We start from the raw sequence: 14495 nt of genomic DNA, 5'->3' as shown, positions 1-14495 counted from the left end.
CTAGGAGGCCTGATGAAAATGCTGAATAGGTAGCGCATTATTTTTCATAAATAGCTATGTGTTCTACAACTGCAGTATGGATGTGAGAAATTAGAAAGCACCTAGAGTGATAGCTGATCTCGTTCCTATTCTTTACACACGGTGGGTAGCTACAGAGCGAGGTTTCTCTAGTGCTTTATATGGTGTCTGACAAGCCTCATTGCAGTATTACAAATGGGGTCCAGAATTTAACTGGGTTTCTATACAGACTAAGAAGAAGCAACGTTTTTCACCCTGTTTACACTTTCAAAAAATATTTTTATACCTGTCCCAGGATACAGCTTTAATCAACAAGGCTCAAGTTCACCAGAGCTAATCTTCTAATTCTTGAGTTTTTATAATATAACAATATCACTTCTGGATTTTCTCTCTGCTTTTTAATATTTTATTTTATTTTCCCCTTTCTTTCTCCTTCTCGTCTTCCTTTCCTTCCCCCCCCCCCCTTTTTTTTTGGAAAATGAGATGACTTCCATTGCTAATGTAACTTAAATTAACTTTATAAAGTAAGCATCATTGTTTATTGGATGGAAACATCATTGTCCAAGCATTTTAGTAAGATATGAGTGCTTACTCAAAGAGCAAACACTGTCGACAGCTATAAAAATATACACGTTATTAGAATAGCGAGACATTGGATAAAAGTCCTTAAGGGCCCAATTTATTTCTGAAATATGGGTAAGAAAAAAGCTGAAACCATAAATTTTAATTGAGACACACTTTATAATAAGGCTCACTGCATTTAAGCTAAGCATCTGTAGTTCTGAGACTATCAAACCAAAATAAATTGAATATACGAGAGTCTGACTCATTAACTTTCCCACAAGTAATTCATTGCAAAACTTATGCATATTTCTGTTCTGATTGTAACCACAAAATTTCTTCTTCTTCTTCTTCCACTTCCCTCCTCAAAAAATTCTACCTCATGTTACATATGTTTGTTGTTGTTTTTCTTTTCAGGTTCAGAAATTACTTTCCCAGTTCACTTATGTGAAGAACATTTTAAAATTTAGAGGCATTTCTGGTAACTACCAACCACATCCTTCAATGGGGAGGGCAAACACTTGGATCTGTGAAACAAAACGCCATTGTAGTTTGGCGTATGCCTTTAGTCCACAGCAAAATTGTTCAAATGCAACTTTATTGATGAGCTAAAACTTTGAAATTGATTGCTGACTTAAATTTTGGTTTGAAAAATACTATTAGGCATTCAAAATATTATAAAAGCCACAGCTAGTGACTATAAAATTTTTTAATGAAGATTTTGGGGGGGCGTTGTATCATACTTAAACAGATTGTAAAACGAAGCATTTACTTCAGGGGGTCTCCATGTCCACACATAAGTTTCACACATATATTTATGTATTTGAGAACAGTTTCCAATTGCTTGGAGCAAGCCCAGAATCACAGCGTATGGAGTGTATCTTAAACCTCTGTTGTAGAGAGACCTCCAATTCAAACTTGACAGAATCTGCAGTTAATGTTTGCTTACTTTGCAATGCCAAATCTAGGGACACTTCCCGTCAGTGCTGGTGTCTTACTTGTGCATAGCTTGGTAATTGGGATGCAAAGCGAGATTTGGTCACTTGCGCCATTTGTATTCTGGAGTTTAGTAAGAATCAGGAGCCTCTGTTTTGGGCTCAGCTTCACTCATTATACAGGGTGTCCATAAAGTTTGTGTGCAATTTACTATTTAAACTACTTTAAATTGCACACGAACTTTATGTCTGTCCTATATATAAGATAAATTTCTTAACCTCTCTGTTCAGCTCTCTCTTAATTCATAAACTGAGGGCCAGGGGGAATATACTTGGCTTTGTGCTGTTTTATCTATCTCTCACAGTTTACCATTTTTGCTGACTTATGAACCTCCGCTTTTCCAACTTCCAAATTTCTTTCTTTTTTTTTTTTTTTTGGAATAATGAACGTTTATTACATGAACTAAGACAGGAAAGAGGAAGGCTTCTTGCCTGTAGCACAGTGGGCACGGCGCCAGCCATGTGCATGAAGGCTGGCAGGTCCAAACCAGGGCCAGCTAAAAAATAACGGCAGCCAAAAAAAAAGGAGAGAGGAAGAATTATTTGCCTTTCCGGGCCTTGATTTTCCTCAGATAGAACTCTAGCTCTTTGCCTTCTAGCACATAGCCATCTGCTCGGCCACACTGGCCTGGTCTTGATGCAATGCATGCAAGAAGCTTGCCCTGCTGGAACTGCTCCTCCAGAAGACTGCTTATTTTGGCGTTCTTTTTCCTTTCATCATATTTCTTCTGAATTTTTTTTGAACGTTTTTTGTTTAAAATCTCTTCTTCTTCTGGAGTCAGCTTGGCTCCTTTCTTGCGGCCTAGGGGCAGTGCATAGTGGGACTCATACCACTGTCGGTATGGTGTGCTGTCAATAAGCACAATGCAGTTCTTCACCAAGGTCTTGGTATGAACCAGCTCATTATTAGATGCATTGTAGACAACATCAATGATCCTCGTTTTCCTAGTACAACACTCTGAGCCCCAAGAGAAGTTTCCCACATCCAGCCTCAGGGCGCGATATTTCTTGTTACCTCCCCAGACACGGACTGTATGTATTCGGCGGGGGCCAGTCTTAGTGTTAGCTGCGGGGCGTCCCCGCACGGATATCAAGAATGCTGACGTTTTCAGTGTCAATTATTCAGACACTTAAAGATAGACTGACTTTGGACCGAACTGACCTGGGTGTCGTGTCTGGTAGATATTTATTGGCTATGGAATTCTACAGAAAAGTTAAGCGGAATGAAGAGCCATAAGTAAAGACATGTGGAGTTCTCTGGACAAAGGTATTACATAATTGCTAAATCCCATTCCCGGACTACTTGAAGGAGTCTAAACCCTGTTCACGTTGTGCAGAAACAACAGTTAAAGTATGAATCACACAGCAAACCTGTTCTTGAAAGATTCTGCAATTCAGTTCTCTAAGCTAAATGAATTTAGACAGTTCAAATGAAACATGTGGCTAAAAGCCTGTATTTTTCAAGAGCTTAACTGAAGTGAGTTCATTCATTATGGGTTAGGAAGCTTCAAGTCTGGATTTCTATGTAAAGAGAAGGAAAGTAATAGCTGAAATCTCTGGACATTAAGGCATAATATCTCATATCTGCCCAAATTTTCCTCTAATTATATATACTAATGTCCCTCTGTTGATTTAGGGAAGGCTTTGCTGATTCATAGTTCACATTCCCTGCCCGTGAGGTTTGTCAGTTCATACTGGGAGTAACAAAGGATTTTGGAGAGTTTATCTGAGTAAACCTTAAGTAACTGAATATTAACTTAGAGGTAAATATTGGCTTCTCAGGTTAAAAGTAAAACTATAGAGATAAATCATTTGGTAAAAAGAGTTAGCAACTGTCTATTATGAAGGACTAACTCAGTGGTTCTCAACCTGTGGGTCGTGACCCTTTAGAACAATGAAAATACATCTTGCATATCAGATATTTACATTACAATTCATAACAGTAGCAAAATTACAGTTATGAAGTAGCAATGAAAATAATTTTATGGTTGGGGGTCACCACAACATGAGGAACTATAGTAAAGAGTCATGGCATTAGGAGGCATTAGGAGGGTTGAGAATCACTGGACTAAACTCACTCACGCGTCAGCCAGGTAAAAGGCCAGCCACGAGGACTTCCAGGGAAGCATCTATTCTAATCCCCAGTAGCTCAGCTCTAAAGCCACTGAGAGAATAGTCTCAGCAGATGTTGACTTCCATAAGAGGTTAGAGACAGACGGTGCCCACAACTTGAAGTTTTGAGATTTTTCAACATTGTGTGAAATGACTAAGAATTTCTTGAAATACACAAAAATCTTCACATTCTAAGTTATTCTATGGCTATACAGGAAACAAAACACAAAAGTATCATGTTTATGTTACTTTCAAACTCACCTAATACTCTAATATAATAAAAGCTAGGTAATATAATGTGTAGTGTCCATCCTCAACAAAAATAATACAAAATTTAGGGAGTAAGGATAAATATATGTCCTAGTATGAGTCTACTTGTTTTCAAAGTTAAATAATATTTTAAATGTTACATTTATGTAGACATGCTCAATGCCTAATTCATTTTTTGAATAAAGTACAGAAATTTGTTCATCCGGGCATGGTGGCTCATGCCTGTAATCTAGTATTGTGGGAAGCTGAGGCAGGTAGATCCTTTGAGCTTAGGAGTTTAAGACCAGCCTGAGCAAGAGCAAGACTATCTCTTCTCTCTAACAAAAATAGAAAAACTAGACAGGAATTATGGTGGATGCCTGTAGTCCCAGCGACTTGGGAGGCTGAGGCAAAAGCATCGCTTGAGTCCATGGGATAGACTGAGGTTGCTGTGAGCTACGATGGCTCTCTGGCAAGCACTCTACCCAGAACAGCAGAGAGACTCTGCTTCAAAAAAACAACAAATAAACAAACAAAAACCATAAATTCATTTGAAAACCTGAATTTTTACCACCCTGAATGTGATTTTCTGATTGTGAAGAAGCAATATTATAACTAAATAAGTAAGACCCTAGCAGGAATATCATATACGTGTAATTGAAATAATAAAAATAATGTTAGATCATTTTAGTAAGTAAAAAGAATATAACTTGGCAAGAATGATTTGCTTAATACTGACAATTTTAAAAAAGAGAAAAAATGAAAGGGTAGGTTGAAAGTCTCAGACTTTATTCACTGAGACACTTTAGATGATTTTGAACCATCAAAGGTCATGGCAATGAGTTTTTGGAGGTCTATGGACAGTGAATAACTGTTCCATGTAAATGGCAATTCCAGAGTTAAAGTTAACAAATGAAAAAATAAAATCATAAGAATGGGATTTAATCTTAAAAATTATGGTTGGAAAGGTGATAGGAAAGAAATGAGCCAAATTATTAGCTGAACTAGACATCAAGTGGTAAGAATGGCTTAGGGCTCTGTGACTGCTGTACCCCCAAACATCAGAGGAGTTTGCAGGTAGTCATTGGCTTCAGGGTACACAAGGGCAGCATCAAGCGATGTGTTACCATATGTACAAATGGATTGAGAAAACATCAGAAAGTGATTTTTAATGAGCTTCTAGGGATTGCCGACCCTAGAGACTGAACCAAAACAACAGAAAGGAGGTCAGCCCGATGTCCAGCTTGAGATAAACCATTAATTTGACCACTTAAATGGCTTCCTGCAAATCACAGCTATGATGAAACTTATGTTATTCAATTGAAAAACTGTTAAAGAGAAATTAAGACTTCTTTAATCTCAATATTTGCTTTATTTTCACCTTCACATCAAACCCATTTTCTGCTCTTATAATCATTTTACCAGAGAACATCTCTGACCATCCTCTTTCTTCTCCGCCTTGCTGTCTTTACTTAGCTGTTTTATTATTTGAATTCCTATAATATAATATAAGATCATGAGGTCAAGGCTTTGTTTTATTTGCCTCTGGAATCTAGGTACTAAAACAGTGTCTGGTATATTGTAGACACTCAAATATTTGTTGAATGAATAAATGAATGGATGGATCATGCCCAAAAGAGAGACTAGTTTCTACTAGACACTTTGTCTCTTTGAAATGGGTGGTTAGAATATACCAGCCCTCTAACTAAGTTTGGATGTAACATTGATAATTAAAATTAGTGAATTGCCTAGAATTTTCTAATTTGCAAATAGGTGGTTTTACTTTGTGAAGCTTAATATAGGTGTATTAATGCTGGTCATAAGAAAGTATGCAATGATTTCATATTTGACATTATTTTGATTCAAACTTAAAACACTATTACTACATGAAGGATGCTGATTAGATATTTTGTTATTTCCTTTTCATGCAGGTGAAAATGACATAATTGTGAAAATAATATAATTATCTTTTGTATTATATCAGTTTTTGATAGGCATATATCTAGACCTTGAAAATCAGGCAGATCTAAGGTCATGTTTTCTATTATTTGTCTTTTTAGAATGGAGTTAACTAAACAGAAGCATTTAACCTCTAGGTTTTAATTACTTACTTTGCCACTTTCTTTCCTTATCCTTAAAATGACATTACATGAGACAAAGCTAGCTGTACTTCTGACACCCACTTGGCAGAGTCACAGATCCATAAAACCAATAAGTGATAAGTGAATAAGATGCTCTTTCTGGTAAAAGAGAAAGCACTCTAATCCTGCATCAAAATCCAATTGCCAGTTCATAAGAATGCACTTCAAAACAGAAGTAAAAAGAAAAAAAATAATAATGGAGAATATAACCAAGAACAAATTAATTGGCTTTCTCAAATTGTCCAAATCAGCTTAAGAGTAATTATGCCTCCAAAATGAGCTTGGAGGCCTAAGAAATATTTATTGTATTGACAGAATATTCAGCATATAAATTAGATAAAAGTCTGTACTTTCTATAATATAATCTGGTCTAAAACAGCAATTTAAGCACTAGTCTGTTGGAATTTGAAATTCCATCTCTTTAAAAGATGAATATAAAAATGTCCATCTGCATGGACACACCTATACATAGATACCAAAATAATAACCAGTTACAATAAAATTTCATAAGGGGAAAGCTGAAAAAACATTCAGTGGCAAACAGTTCTTAGCAATAGCGTCACGATTTTGTTCAAGTGAAGTAAAGTAAATTAGTAAATCTGGGCAAGAAACAGGAAACATGTCAACATTAGGTTCTGAAATGCACATGACAGAAAGCCGAAGAAAGGGAATTCATTTTTTGTTTGTTTGTTTGTTTTTACAACAAGAAAAATTCTTTGATGGTTTAAATTTGTGGAGCTAACTGCTCTAATCATATCCAGTCCAAGTGAAAGCCAGGGACTTCAGAGCTGATTTGCAACCTTTGCTATGCAGCTGCAGTTACGCTTTCAAGGCTCTTTAAAACATATTATACCACATAAAACTGTCATAATTTAGATTTATATCATTGAATAACTACTGAAATATTTATTTAGTTTTTAAGGTGCTTTTTCCTGATGAAGTATCAGTAACAGTGGTTTTCAATGTGTCATCCAAGCATCTATGAGAGATCCCAAGAGCATTTCAGGGGGCTCATGATATAGAAACTATTTTCATAGTAATACTAAAGCTTTATCACCTTTTACATTCTCAGTATCCCAGGAGTGTACAGTGAAATTGTGCAGAGGTTGCAGGATGCATAATAATACTTTATAAGGGAAAGGATTAACATTTGGAATTTCTGCACAACACAGTAGTGAGAAATAAGGAGAAATAACTAGAAGGGAGCATTGAAGAAAATATGATTCCTTACACAATATCATTTTGGAAAAGAGAAAACACACGTAAAATAAATGTCCACCATTATCTTAGCTGACCCTTTCCCATTCAGCATTCTGTTGAGGACATAGCAGAGAAACCAATGTGGGATAATGTCTGAAAACAATTGTTTTAAGTTTTGAGGTTACGTGCTTTCTCAACTCTGCAAATACTCTCTCGAGTTAAAAAATTTTTAAATACAGAATTAGATGGTACAATTTCTATCCAGACTTTCATCTGCCTGTCACTCATAGAGAGATTTTACAGATGGAAGCAGCATTCTGTTTAGTCATTGACATTGCATCAAATGCCTCTTATAATTTTTTAGTGCAATTACCATCTACCTAAAGGCAATCGCTTTCTGAGGAGCAGTGGGAAAGGCTTAATCCATTGAGGTGCTGAATGTTAATTTCCAAATTGTAGAAACTCCAAACACCAAAGAGAATTTGTTCAAAGGTATTAAGGCAACGTGACTGATGTTTTAAAGTAGATTAACCAGAATCTATTTATCTGTTAAACGCCTTGGCACACTGTTTCTGTTTTAAACTGTGAACTTATACTTATGAAACATCTATGACCACAGCATACTAAAACAAATTAAAAAGGTGGAGGTCTAAGCTGTATAATACAGCTTTGAGGGTTAAAAAAAACAACAACAGATTTTACTATATAAACAAGAAATTAGTGTGTGTCACACTTTATGGGGGCAAGACATGATTGCAAGAGGGACTTTACCTAACAATTGCAATCAGTGTAACTGGCTTATTGTACCCTCAATGAATCCCCAACAATAAAAAAAAATAAATAAATAAAAGCAGAATTTTACCTCTATTTCCCAAAATATTATATGCTTTAAAATTTTTGAATAATGGTACCAGTGACAATCTAGCTTTAAAGGTAATACCAAAAGAATTATTCCCAAATCATTTTGTGCAATATTGATGTTTCTGCAGTGAAAACATAAGTCCAAAAAGGGAACATAGAATGGCTTAGTTGTTTGGGGGCTTTTGTTTAAAAAAAAAAAAAATAGAACTCCTGTTACTTTACTACCATATTACCAAATATTACCATATTTTATAGTAAATTACAAACTTATTGTACTAAACGAGGCTTATTATGGAAGATTAAATCAACAATTTCTAAATTACTCTAGAAATGAACATGCAAATTACAGCCTCTCGGATGAAAGCCAGGACCCCTGTGGACGTTTTGAGGGAGTTCCAAGAAAATACAAGGATGAACATTGAAGAATTCCAAACTGCTACTTAATGCTAGTGAATGAGTCCATTTGTTCAGTGTGGTTTTTAAGTATCTACAAGACACTGAAACACAAATGCAAAGGACCTGTTGCACTTTTATTTCAAAAATGCTAAAGAGACATTTTGACATAGCAACAGCTTTCTTTTGCTAAGGTAAAAAAGTGTGGTCTGCGTGAGGCCCTGACAAAATAACAATCAGTGAAAATCAAACACTATTTTGACATAGCAACAGCTTTCTTTTGCCAAGGTAAAAAAGTGTGGTCTGCGTGAGGCCCTGACAAAATAACATTCAGTGAAAATCAAACACTATTTTGACATAGCAACAGCTTTCTTTTGCCAAGGTAAAAAAGTGTGGTCTGCGTGAGGTCCTGACAAAATAACAATCAGTGAAAATCAAACACTCAAAGTTAACCAATATATTCTCCAAAGAATGGATGACTAGATTTAGATGACTCTCTCAAGTTCCCACCAGAGAAAGTGCTCTTTTGAATAACCTAGAAATCAAGTCTAGTATTGGGAACAAGGAGGCGCTCATTTAATAATGAGATAAGGTCTAGAAATTAGACCCTGACTAGAATAACCTTAAATTCAATATGTCTCAAATAAAATCCTTTTATTAAACACTTCATTAAACTAAAAGTATTTCTTACACAATGTGATTGTCGTAACATCAAATAGTGTAAGAAAGTATGATGATTTTTATGAACTGTGCACATGATGCATATAGCAGTTTACAAAAGGTGTTTTCAGACCAGAGTAACAGTGAGTAGAATGAAAACATTTCTCAGGACAAAACAAAAAATGTATTATCATCTGTTGGATGTGTTTTCTCTTGAACTGATAGTTTAGTCATAATGATGCTTTGGTTATGTATCTGGATGCATTCAGATACATTGGTGGACTGATTTTTCTGGAGATCAGAGGAACAGTAAAGAGCACTATGAAGCCTTTACCCCAATTTCATCAAGTGTTCAGAGCTGCATAATTGTAGTCGCTGTTGTGAATTTAATTCAACTAGCTACAAGATATAAAATCTCTTTTTATTTCTTACTCTCTTACCCTAATAAACTATGTTCCTACCAACAACGTATTTTATACAAGACATGTTCATAAAATAGTTAGATCCATGAACAGAGTGAATCCACCACAAAGTATACATTAAAATATGAAAAACAAACAGGGTGTGTCATGTATAAAGCCATCAAGAGCATCCTAACTCCTAAATCAATGCATCTAAGAACATCCCAGGGGTCCTATCATTGCAGCTTTACATGAGGATGAAACTCATTTTGGCATATTAGTTTCTTTCTCAGAGTGTGTGACATTGCTGCCAAGTGACAATCTTGATGGTTTCTAATGGAGCTGTCAAAGTTGATGATTTCCAAAAAGAATGAGTTGTGTTTTCAAAAAAATAATCAGGAATAAACTTTCAGAACTAGACACCAAAAATAGACATCTACTGTCTCTGAAAACTATCCATTCTCTAGGCCAGTGGTTCTCAACCTTCCAAATGCGGCAACCCTTTAATACAGTTCCTCATGTTGTGGTGACCCCCAACCCTAAAATTATTTTCGTTGCTATGTCATAACTGTAATTTTTCTACTGTTATGAATCATAATGTAAATATCTGATATACAGGATATATTTAGGCAACCCCTGTGAAAGGGTCGTTCGACCCCCAAAGGGGTCATGACCCACAGGTTGAGAACCGCTGCTCTGGGCTGATGAGAAGATGCAGAAAGACACTCTTATATACTAGCACTAGAAGTGAAAGTTGATAACAAATTGCACTGATGATAACTGGATAATCACATACAAAGAACTCTCACATATTTTTTTCTTTTAAAAGATTACTGATAGTGAAAATATTCAAGAGGTGTACTTAGGAAAGTTTTGAGATACAACAAAAATCAAGATATGTAAAATCCACATGCATGTATGTATGGAAACAAAAGAGGCCTCCCAGCAACACTGGTAAGCCAAGCCAGTTGAAACTTGCACAGGTGAATCTTAAAGGATATCGACTGTGCTCCTTGAAAACGTATTAATGGACCACAGTACAACCTGTCTTAAAACTTTCATAGTCACCCACATATTGCTAAGGAGAAACATGGTATACAATGAACAATTGTATTTTAATAATATGTCATGCATATGTTTGCATTATAAAAATGAAGAAAAATCTGGAATAATTGGCTCACCAAATTACCAATGTTTTCTGTGGGTGGCACAATTACGGACAACTTTCCTCCTTTTATTATTTTGTTTTGAATTTTTTATGATATGAGTTGGTGTTCTGATTTTAAAATGTTTTAAAATTATATTTAGTAGGATGGAGGTCTGCAGAGTTGATCCAATCTGCTTACTCAACCATGATGAAAAGATGAGTAAATATAAAAATTCCAAGATTTTAGGCATGTGAGCAACTGGCTGCATTATTTTTGGGGAAGGGTGGATGGCAGTATTAAAACATGTTGGAACTTTACAATTCAAATCCTTACATGTTAAAGGATGACCTCTATTTTCTCAGAATAAGTAATGATATTTTAATTTTGAGAGATATAGCTTTTTCATGGAAAATATAATTGACAAAGAATTTTGCATCAGGATTTCTATTTATTTACTAGTCAATATGATACCAGATGAAAAAGGAAGAAACCAGAGTTACTTACCCTTGTTGTATAAGCAGCTTCTGGATCATCCTCTAGAACACGTGAGAGCCCAAAATCGGAAACCTTACACACCAAGTTACTGTTGATCAGGATGTTCCGAGCAGCCAGGTCTCGGTGAACATAGCCCATGTCTGACAGGTACTTCATGCCGGAGGCGATCCCGCGAAGCATTCCCACCAGCTGGATCACCGTGAACTGGGCATCATGTTTCTGCAGAGCAGTTCAAGTATTCAAGGAAAACGCGTTACTATCTCCCAAAGATACATATTTTTGATTAAAATCTTACATACTGAATTTTCTTATAAGAGGGACTACACACATTTTAGTTTTAAGCATTTAAAGCTAAGAAATGTGGATAAACAGATACAAGGATAAAACAAAGTAACGCAGTGGCTGCATTACCAAATACTTTGTCAGAAGAAGTATTCTAATGTTCTTTGCCTTGAAGTTCAACGTTAGGATTTTCCTGGTGTTTGTTTTGTGTGACAAAGAAACTCTTCCTCAGAAACACAAGGTAAACAAGAAGGAATGAAATGAATCTTCTGGTGTTCGTTTTTTTTTTTTTTTTTTTTTGTACACAGAGTCTCACTCTGTCACCCCTGGTAGAGTGTCATGGTGGCATCATAGCTCACAGCAACCTCAAACTCTTGAGCCTTGAGAAATAGTCTTGCCCCAGCCTCCCTACTAGCTGGGCCTACAGGAGTGTGCCACTATGCCAGATGGTTTTTCTATTTTTAGTAGAGAAGGGTCTTACAGGTGTGAGCCAACGTGCGGAGCCTGAATTTTTTTTTTTTTTTTTCTGGTTGGATTGAATCTTCTTTCTTGGCTTTCAGATATGTTTAAATTGTTTCAAAGAAGGAGGATGTTAAATTTTTGATTATCATCATAAGTAAGTTCTAGTTGTCAAAAGTATTAATTATTTGTGTTTCTACCCAACCTTGAGGAGTAAGTCAAGAAATAAGCAGAAGGAGATAAAGTCATATGGTCCAAAATTTAAAAAATCTTCCAATATACTTGGGTTAACATAAGAACAAATAGTTTATAATACATAGATACTTTATTAATATAAAATTTCATATATAATTCTTTCTATACAAACAACAATTAAAAGAGAATATATTACTATAATTTAAATCACTTGATTTATTTTGAATTGTTTGTAAAATATAATTACTACTACTAAAAATTTTATTTGGTTAGTGACTATTAAAATAAAATAAGTTCTTTCTAATTCTTAGAAAATTTAAAATTTTACTCCATGCTTATGAGCAACGCTACATATTTTATCTACTTATCTTATCATCTATCTATCTCGATTTATATATTAGTAAAAGCACATTGATGCCAGGACTTTTGTCTCTTCTTGTGCCCTCTGATGATGGTAATTGGCAGTATCGTGAAGACCATAATATTTTTAACTATAATATTTATTGAAATATTAAAATTTAATATGTCAAATATATTACATTGAAATATAGTATGTTGAAATATATTGAAGTATAAAGCTTCCAAAATTAAAGGATTAAAAAGTATATATGTATTAAAAATGCTGTCTTTAAATTGAGAACGTATATGGCAAATGCTTATTCTGGGTGGACAGCACCACATGGGAGGTACATACTCTACAGCAGACTGAGAGTAATTCTTAAAAAAGAAATATTTTTATTTTACATCCATGTTTTTTATGTCTCGCTTTAGAGTTCTTTTTTATTTTTATTTTAACAGGTGGAAATCTTGGCAATACAAAAAGTCTGAAGAAAAATTCACATTTTAAAATAATGTAAACCATTAGAATTTGAATGGTTCTAAACAGAGAGGCAACTTTATAGTATTCCTCTTGCTATTTCAGTTTTACTTTAAAGTTAGATTACCTAATGACTTGGCAAAATACATTAGAGTGTCTCTAACATTTTCAACAATTATTAATACGTGTCACAGATATGTGTTCATATATGTGCATGTAAAACATACACATACACACATAAAATATTTTACTTACGCGTAGGAAACTGTCCAATGAACCATTTTCCATGTATTCTGTGACAATCATAACTGGCTTACCTAGATATATGGCAAATAATAAGTTAAAGATATAATCAGTACAGTTCAACAAATTATCATGTAATGAACATATATATACACTTTGATACACCCAATGACTACAAAGATATGAGAATTTTTCCTGTCCTCCAAATTTTAAAAAAATTAAATTAAATTAAAAAAACACTTAGGTTTTAATAGAAAATATAACTTAAAAAACAAAAAGTTGGACAAAATTAGTTTTCAGAGCAAAGGCTCATAACCTACAGTACCTAAATTTGTTTATTTGACATGGCTTTCAGCGAACACAAATATGCCCCTTTCCTCTTTTAACTCATTGCATCTTAACTCAACTTCAAAATCAAGTACTTCTTCCTTTAAGCTTGATAAGGTCAGAAATTCAACATGTATTTGCTCTTTCCATGGTTATTTACCGAGCTCTGTGCTAGGTATTATCTTTCGTGCTGGTTAGTTGGAAGCTGGGAGATAAAAAAGTCCTGCCTTCATGGATTCTACATATGTGTTCTACAAAAACTTAACAATAATAATTGTGATCTCTTACCTATATTTATTACCTCATTAAAATTATAAGATCTATACTCTGTTTAAAAGGAAAATGGAACTAAAATTAAAATTGCTATTGGCAGTAACTTGTAATAACTATTTTGGAAATACGTGGCCTTAAGTACATTAAACCTTTAACCCAATATTTTAATGTAGTTATAAGGCATTTATTATGTACAATAATCTGGTTTAATGATTTTACATGTATTAACATAGTATTTGTTATTTCCATTTTACACATGAGAAAACTGAGACACAGAGGTTAATTACCTTACTCAGCATCAAGTTTAGTTAACAAGGTTTAAAGCCAAAAATTACAATCTTAACACACTGTGCTATTATTCTTGGAAATTTATACTGAAGGAAACATTAAAATATGAAAAAAAATTAGCCACAAAGGTGCTAAGAATATTGGATATATATAACTTTAAGTAGAATAAGTTTTCAATCATAAGTATAATTTAACAGATTGTTGCATGTCAGTTTTATAGACTATTTTAAATTAAAATTATTCTGAATATTTTAGCACTTTATACAATTGTTACAGTGTAAAGGTATGTGAATGAAGATGAAAACATTATACACATTATGATATCAACTAGGGAAATAAGTAATACAAAACAAGCATCTGAAAAAGAAAGAGAAATG

The 14495-nt window shown here is 34.4% G+C and overlaps 2 protein-coding genes across 3 annotated transcripts in view; both read right to left on the bottom strand.

Annotated features, from left to right (window-relative positions):
- The window catches only part of EPHA3 (EPH receptor A3), a 330559-nt gene that overhangs the window by 31040 nt on the left and 285024 nt on the right, over nt 1-14495 (bottom strand). For both annotated transcript variants that reach the window (XM_053565304.1, XM_053565305.1), the window contains exons 12-13: nt 13243-13304; nt 11244-11453 (exon numbers count right to left, since the gene is read on the bottom strand). In XM_053565304.1, coding sequence (XP_053421279.1) covers nt 11244-11453; nt 13243-13304 — 272 coding nt within the window. The remainder of the gene's footprint in view (nt 1-11243; nt 11454-13242; nt 13305-14495) is intronic.
- LOC128568055 (40S ribosomal protein S8-like) lies at nt 2091-5453 on the bottom strand. The gene is made up of 2 exons (XM_053565740.1): nt 5375-5453; nt 2091-2673 (listed from the first exon to the last, which is right to left on the bottom strand). Exons 1-2 carry the CDS (start codon nt 5451-5453, stop codon nt 2114-2116), a joined length of 639 nt encoding a protein of 212 aa, XP_053421715.1. The 3' UTR covers nt 2091-2113.

Source organism: Nycticebus coucang, chromosome 16 (genome assembly GCF_027406575.1).
Source record: "Nycticebus coucang isolate mNycCou1 chromosome 16, mNycCou1.pri, whole genome shotgun sequence".
NCBI lineage: Eukaryota > Metazoa > Chordata > Mammalia > Primates > Lorisidae > Nycticebus > Nycticebus coucang.
Note: the sequence above shows the minus strand (reverse complement) of the source record. Positions and strands in the feature narration are given on the sequence as shown.